The sequence below is a fragment of the Corvus brachyrhynchos genome, unplaced genomic scaffold (assembly GCF_000691975.1).
Source record: "Corvus brachyrhynchos isolate BGI_N302 unplaced genomic scaffold, ASM69197v1 scaffold47, whole genome shotgun sequence".
NCBI classification, from domain to species: Eukaryota; Metazoa; Chordata; class Aves; order Passeriformes; family Corvidae; genus Corvus; species Corvus brachyrhynchos.
In genome coordinates, this window is record NW_008239292.1 from 428,275 (window position 1) to 434,580 (window position 6,306).

Consider the following 6,306-nt stretch of genomic DNA (forward strand, 5'->3'; position numbering starts at 1 on the left):
GCATGCAGGGGCCTGTGTGTTAATGGATGAAGTGTTAGGGGTCCAGGTATTCCCTGCACCCTTCCAGGCCACAAAGTTTGTCCTGCCTCCCTCAGCCCACCCTGTCCCAGTGCCTCCTGCTCTGATTTGTGGTTGTGTGTTGCTGTTCATGCCACCCGTGAGCTGCAGAGGATGCAAGGGAGGGCAGGGTGAGCTGCAGAGCAGCTCCACGGGCACTCTGTGCTCCCCCAGGCCGGACGAGGCCGGAGCTGGTTCTGGGTAGGGGAGTCCGAGGGGATGGGCTTTAATGCCCTGGAGAAGTCACCTCCCACTTGTGGGGTAGGAGTGAGCACGGAGGTGATTCCTGGTGAAGACTCAAGGCTTTGCATGCACAGACATCATATCAGTCACTTGCACGTGGAGGAGAATGAGGTTTTATGGCTTGTTTTTGGGCCGGGGGAAAGGAGGAGCGAGAGCACCTGATCCTTTTGTACACTGGCTCTGACGGAAAGGGAGCTGGGCTGTTCCAGCTGCTGTACCAACCCTGGCCCTCCATGCAAGTGTCAGCAGAGCCCGAAGCGTGAGGATCAGCATCTTTCCGGGCACATCTGGATGCCGAGGTGGGAGATGCACCCTCCTTTTCACAGCACCGTTTCCAGCTCCTTGTCGGGCTTGGGGTGACACTGAGTCGGGTCTGTCAGATCCATCGTGTTTTCCCCCCGGGGTTTCTGGCTCATTTCCTGGGCGGGGCAGGGCAGGAGCTGGTCCGAGGCGCCGGAGCTGGGGATGTATCCGGGCGGGCGGGGCCGGGCCGGGAGCAGCAGCCCCCGGGTGCCCCCCGCTCCCGCTGCCCCAAGTCCAGCGCCAGGAGCCTCCGGAAATGGGCCTTCTTGATCTCGGCCTGCACCTGAGTGAGCAGAGGGGGCTGCTGTTCCCAGAGACAGCAAAACAACCTTCCCTCCCCTTCCTGCTTTCCCTTCCCTTTCCCCTGCCCTTTTCCCTTACCTCCCTTTTTCCTTTCCCTTTCTTTTTTTTCCCTCCATATCCTACTGAGAGGGACGAATCCAAGCTTTTTGCTCTGGTTATCACAGCCTGGGGCTGCAGGTTTGCCTTCCCTGACCCTGAAGGGACTGGAACAGGGAGCTCAGCCCCTCGCTCTTCCCACTTACCTCCCCATTGCAAAAGCAGTAGATAAAAGCCACAAAGAAACCCTGCCAAGAGACCAAAAGAGGTGGAGTTTGAGGTCCCGGAGCCTCCCTGGATGAACATCCCTCAATGCTCAGAGCAGTCCCGTGTCAACACACCTGGGAGGAGTTAAAGAGCATCTCGTAGTGCATCTGAATCTGCCACAGGAGCCCGGAGACCTCGGTGTAGGGCATGGCCATGAACACCACGTAGTGGACTCCGAAAAGCGGCATCAGCACCAGCGTGGACTTGAGCAGCTTCCTGAAAGGAGAAATCCTGGAGCTGTTACCCAGGACGCGCTGGGCAGCCCCCGGCCCCCGCAGTGTCCAGGCTGGAGGTGGGAGCAGGAAGAGCTCGGAAGTCCAGAGCCAGGCTTCAATCCAGCGGAGCTGCCAGAAGCACTGGCTGCCAGTGTCCTGCCACCCTTCCTCACTCCTTCAGCCCTACCCACACCTCTGCTCCTTATTCACAACCTCTGGGAGCCATCCTGGCTGAACAGGCAGGACATGAGGGTGTGGGGCTGCCAGCACTTGCCTGTACTGCTGCCGGGGGTCCAGCTTGCCCGTGGTGGTCTCCCAGAGCTTGGAGGCCAACACCCGGACGATGTTGAGGAAGAGGAAAAAGTTCACCTGCCAACAGACACCCACTGTGGTGATGGTGCTCACAGTGACCTGGGGTCTGCCTGAGGAGCCATCAGGGACACAGACAGGCAACTCTGGTGCAGGCAAGGACATGGCAGCGATGCTGTGGTCAGAGCAGGAGGGACCAGAGCCCCCGGATCCCTCTGGGCCCTCCCTGGGTGCCCAAGTGGCCAGGACAAAACTCCAGTGACCACAAGCAAACAGCTCTGGTCTCTATCAATCCTCTTTCCCCAAAAGGAATTGGGAGGCTTATCCACAGGATTCTTACCACAACAGCAGCCAGGATGGGGACCTGATAAATCCACTTCATGTTCCCCGCACTGAGGTCCCAGCACCTGAGAAGACCAGTAAAGAAACTCCTTGGAGAAACCTGATGTCACTGGGAAGGTAAATTGCCAGCTGATGGCTCCCTGTACCCCCAACCACCATCTCCTACCCTTCACCCCTTTGGTGGGCTTTGTGTAAATCTTGAGCCCTAGCTACAAGCATTTGTAACTGTCATGGTGGGGCAAAGCAGGTTTAAATAAGCATTAATGTTCCTGAGGGCTCCTTGGCCACCTCATCCCAAACTCCTGCTGTTCAAGTGGTGGCCTTTCTCCTTTTAAAATGCCTCACTCCAGAATGTGCCCTTTAGCATCCATCTCTGTGCTGTTTATTGATCAATTTATGCTGCAAACCTGCATCCACCATCCTCCCAAATGCAGAACAAAACCATTATCACTCTGCATTACTGACAATTCTATGAACAAGCCTTGAATGTGTGTTTCCTCCTCTTGTTCTTTTTGGAAAAATTTCATTTCCAAAAAGCTCTGGTGCCCACAGATACTTTGCTGGCATTTGCAACCACTCTTCCCCTCCCAAAGGTGGGTGTACGCACTGCGTATCCGCCAGCGAGGCCCTGACGCTGGCCCAGACAGACACAAACACAGCAGGGAGACCTGGAAGGGCAGAGCCAGAGTGAGGAGCAGGGTTGAAGCATCACCTTTGCAGATCAAATCAGTTCCTGCTTCCCACTGCCCTTCCCTGGGCACTCGGTGCTGCTCAGCCGTGGCTGATGCCACAGCTCCAGGCTGCTCTCCGGGCCCACGGCCGGGTCTGTGCTCACCCCAGCCGATGATGATGAGGACCCACAAGTAGTTCTTGTTGGAGAGGAAGGCCATGAAGATCAGGCTGTGCAGGTAGAGACCTTCCACCAGGATCCAGTAGTGGTTGGTGGCCAGAAAATAGAGGAAGAGAGTCACCACCACCTTGCAGCCAACCTGTGGGCACAGGGAGATGCCCATGTCAGGCTGGTCCCCAAAAGCAAAACTTTTTGCTTTCTGGTCACCAAAACCCAGCTGTGCCCCGTGTTCCTCTCGCAGAGACCTACATCTTCCCTGGGATATTCCAGCATCTTCTTTCCCACAGGACAGGTATTGCCTGTACACAGGCCAAGGTACTCTGTCGCTCTCGTCTCTAGTGTGGCACCAGGACAGGGAGGAGCTGGGTAGAGCCAAAGGTGGACCTTCATCCCCTTCCCCTGAGCAGCACAGCCCTGGACTGGGAGGATCCCGAGCACATCCCATTGCATCAGGGCTCCTAAATTCCCCTTTTCCCCCATCCACCACTTGCCAAGTGGCCCCGTTGTCCTGGCAAGGGACCCCTGAAATCCTCCTCCCGCATCCTGTCGGTGTCGCTGGGCACCGTGCCTGAGTAGAGCACCATGTCCTTCACGAAGATGCTGAGGGCCCGGCAGATGAAGGAGGTGAAGAGGTGGACGTGGATGTAGTTCCGTGTGCAGTGCAGGCGCCTGCGGAGAAGGGATGTCACACGAACCCAGCCCCGCTGCCCAGCCAACTCATCACACCTGGGCTGAGGGAATGGGGGGGTCCCAGAGGGAGCTCTGGGGTGTCAGCCTTCCCATGGACACAGAAAGCAGACCTAGGAGCAAGTGGCGTGTCCACACTGTCCAAGAGCGGGGTGGAGCAGACCAGGAGCTGGTCACACTGGGGTGTTTGGGGCTTTGGGAAATTGGTGGATGTTTGTGTTGGGTCTGGGGTTGTTCCTATTCCTTTGGGGGCTGCCCCCCCTCAGGGCTCGTGTGTGTGGGCGATGGGATGAGGAGGGTTCTCCCACACAGGAGGGGCTTTGGCCTCCCCTTACTTGAAGTAGGAGAGGATGCAGACAGCGACGATGAGGGAGGCCAGTGAGATGGAGTAGCCCACGGTGTACATCAGGTGCAGGCGGTCAAACACCTCCTGGAAGAGAAGGACTGAGCTCCACCTCCCTGCCGGAGCACAAGGGGAGCAGGGCTGGTTTGAGGAGCAGAGAGGGAAGAGCACCCCACCCCCAGCACTTCTCTGGCCTTTGCTTCATCCTTCCCTGGCCCCCATCCACACCCCTTTCCCAGCACCTCTGACACACACGATCACCTTCTCGCGGCTCCGGCTCTCGGAGGAGAAGAGCAGGGCACACTCCGTGTAGTTGGCCCAGGTCTTGTTGATACTGAGAGCCATGGCCCAGGTCCCGTAGGCACTGCAGTACCTGTAGGCATGACCTGGGAACAGCAACGGGCACTGTGGCAGCAGAAGGACCCGCGGGAAGCCCAGACATGTCCCTGCTGCATGGATTGTCACCAGGGAGAGGTCGCTCTCTGCCCAGGTACAAGACTTGCCTTTGTGGTTGAAGTCATAGATGTAGTCGGGGCAAGGCACTGACACCTCCTGGCTGGGGGAGCCCCTTGGCCAGCAGATGATCCCATCCCACTCTGGAGGGCAGCTGGGGTCTGGCCAAAGAGCAAAGACACATCTCACATCTCCAGTCAGGGCCTCAGCATAACCTCTGGCTTCCCCAGGTGTATGCTGGACCAGGGGGAGGAAAACGCTGCCACAGATTCCCCTGGGCTGCAGAGAGGGAGAAGCTGCAGGGGGCCAGGGATAGGGACACATCCCACCTCTTCCAGATGGGGCAAGGCCCCTCCACAGCTCTCGTTTGTGGTGTACATGGAGCTGTCTGGAAACTGCTGGAGCCAGTGCTGGCTCCTCAGGGTGATGGTTGCACCCAGAGCACACAGGGTGCCATGAGCTCCACAAACCCCGAGGAGCTGGGTGTCCTCAGCCCCATCCCGCTCCCGTCAGAGGGGACAGTATTCCCCACAGTGTAACGAGCTCCACCAGGGCTGGCTGGCCCAAGCACAGGGGAGGGACAATACCTTTGATCTTCTCCAGCTGGGCCTTTATGTCTCTCTGACACTTTTCCTTGGCCTCCACCAGGAGATAGATCTGCTCTTCTTTCGTGAGAACATCATCGGGATCAACCTGCCCAGACAAAACCCAAGTGACAACCCCTCGGCTCAAGTCACAGCATGGCCATGCTCTCCCAACCCTCTCCAGGAGAGTCAGGTTTAGGTGGCTTTGGGTAGATTCAACAACACAGGGAAGGAAAAAAGCTCTTCCTGCCTACCTGCTCTCATTTTTCCCTCTTCCAAGGCTGATGCTGACCCCAAGCCCCCTCCCACCCTCTCCATGGTCATTTCTGCTCATGTTTCTGTGCAGAAATCAGTGGCCTGTCGGGCTCCTGCCCCAGCTCTCTGTCACCCACCCCACGAGCAGTGCTGGGTGTCCCTGTTGCCCACACTGAGCTCTCCAGGCCAGGTCTGGCAACCTCTGGGTAAAATGCCTGACCAGGGCTCAGCGAACCAGCCAGTGTCCAGTTCCCGGAGTAGACAGTGCAACCCATGGCACCTTCAGCCTCCCCATCACACCACATGTGCAAATGTCTTTTGGGGTGTTTTGGGCTAAGATGCTTGAAGGAGTCTAGAGCCAGGATGAGGACACAGCTTTGGAAGTGAAAAGGAGCTGGGATGCAGAGGGGTCACTCTCCCCAGACTGACTGCAGTGAGCACAGCCAAACCTGGCTCCAGAGAGATCCAGGACTCCCGTCCATGCTCTTCCCCAAACCAGCATCTGGGTGGCTGGATGGGGGGCTGGTGAGGGATGTGGGGCAGGCGTGGGATGCTGAGGGTTCATCAGCAGGGTGGGGGCCTGGCTGTGGGAGTCTCACTGGCTGTGCCCAGCTCTGCTCTCCCCACATGCCTCCAGCCCCTCCTGCACTGCTCGTAAACCGCCCGCTCCGTTCCCCCGACTCTTCCGAGGCAGTGAGCCCTGCCCTCAATGTGTCCAAGAAATGGAAAAGCCATCACGCTGCAGTGCCTCCATGGCTGCTGGGAAGCTTTTAGCAGGAGTGGAGAGAGTGGAGATGCTCTCCCCCCGCCCCAGCAGCTCTGCAGAGCGGGACCGTGAGTCGGGAGCACGCCCAGCCCCGACCGGGCGGGTGGCACAACATTTAAAACCAGGAGAGGGACCGGAGGAGCCCCGGGGCCACGCAGACTTACCAGAGCCCACGCCGAGCTGAGGAGGCAGCAGCAGAAGAGAGTCACCATGATACCTCCCACGGGACCAGATGCCTCCATGGTGCCACCGTGTCACTCGGATGGGGACTTCAGGGACCAGAATTGCTGCCA

At 58.3% G+C, this 6,306-nt stretch overlaps 1 protein-coding gene across 5 annotated transcripts; it reads right to left on the reverse strand.

The window, feature by feature from the left end:
• Positions 1-402: 402 nt before the first annotated feature.
• Positions 403-6,277, reverse strand: LOC103619913 (parathyroid hormone/parathyroid hormone-related peptide receptor). 5 transcript variants are annotated; one of them, XM_017740570.1, is made up of 13 exons: positions 6,178-6,277; positions 4,996-5,101; positions 4,459-4,569; positions 4,217-4,341; positions 3,948-4,042; positions 3,417-3,594; positions 2,911-3,064; positions 2,683-2,743; positions 2,074-2,140; positions 1,699-1,793; positions 1,284-1,425; positions 1,149-1,190; positions 403-886 (listed from the first exon to the last, which is right to left on the reverse strand). In XM_017740570.1, exons 1-13 carry the CDS (start codon positions 6,253-6,255, stop codon positions 713-715), a joined length of 1,428 nt encoding a protein of 475 aa, XP_017596059.1. In that variant the 5' UTR covers positions 6,256-6,277; the 3' UTR covers positions 403-712. The 5 variants fall into 5 exon arrangements, 4 of the variants coding, with proteins under 4 accessions (XP_017596059.1, XP_017596058.1, XP_017596061.1 ...); XM_017740569.1 differs by having other exon boundaries at positions 4,217-4,569; XR_001864060.1 differs by lacking the exon at positions 1,699-1,793 and having other exon boundaries at positions 837-886; positions 4,217-4,569.
• Positions 6,278-6,306: the final 29 nt, after the last annotated feature.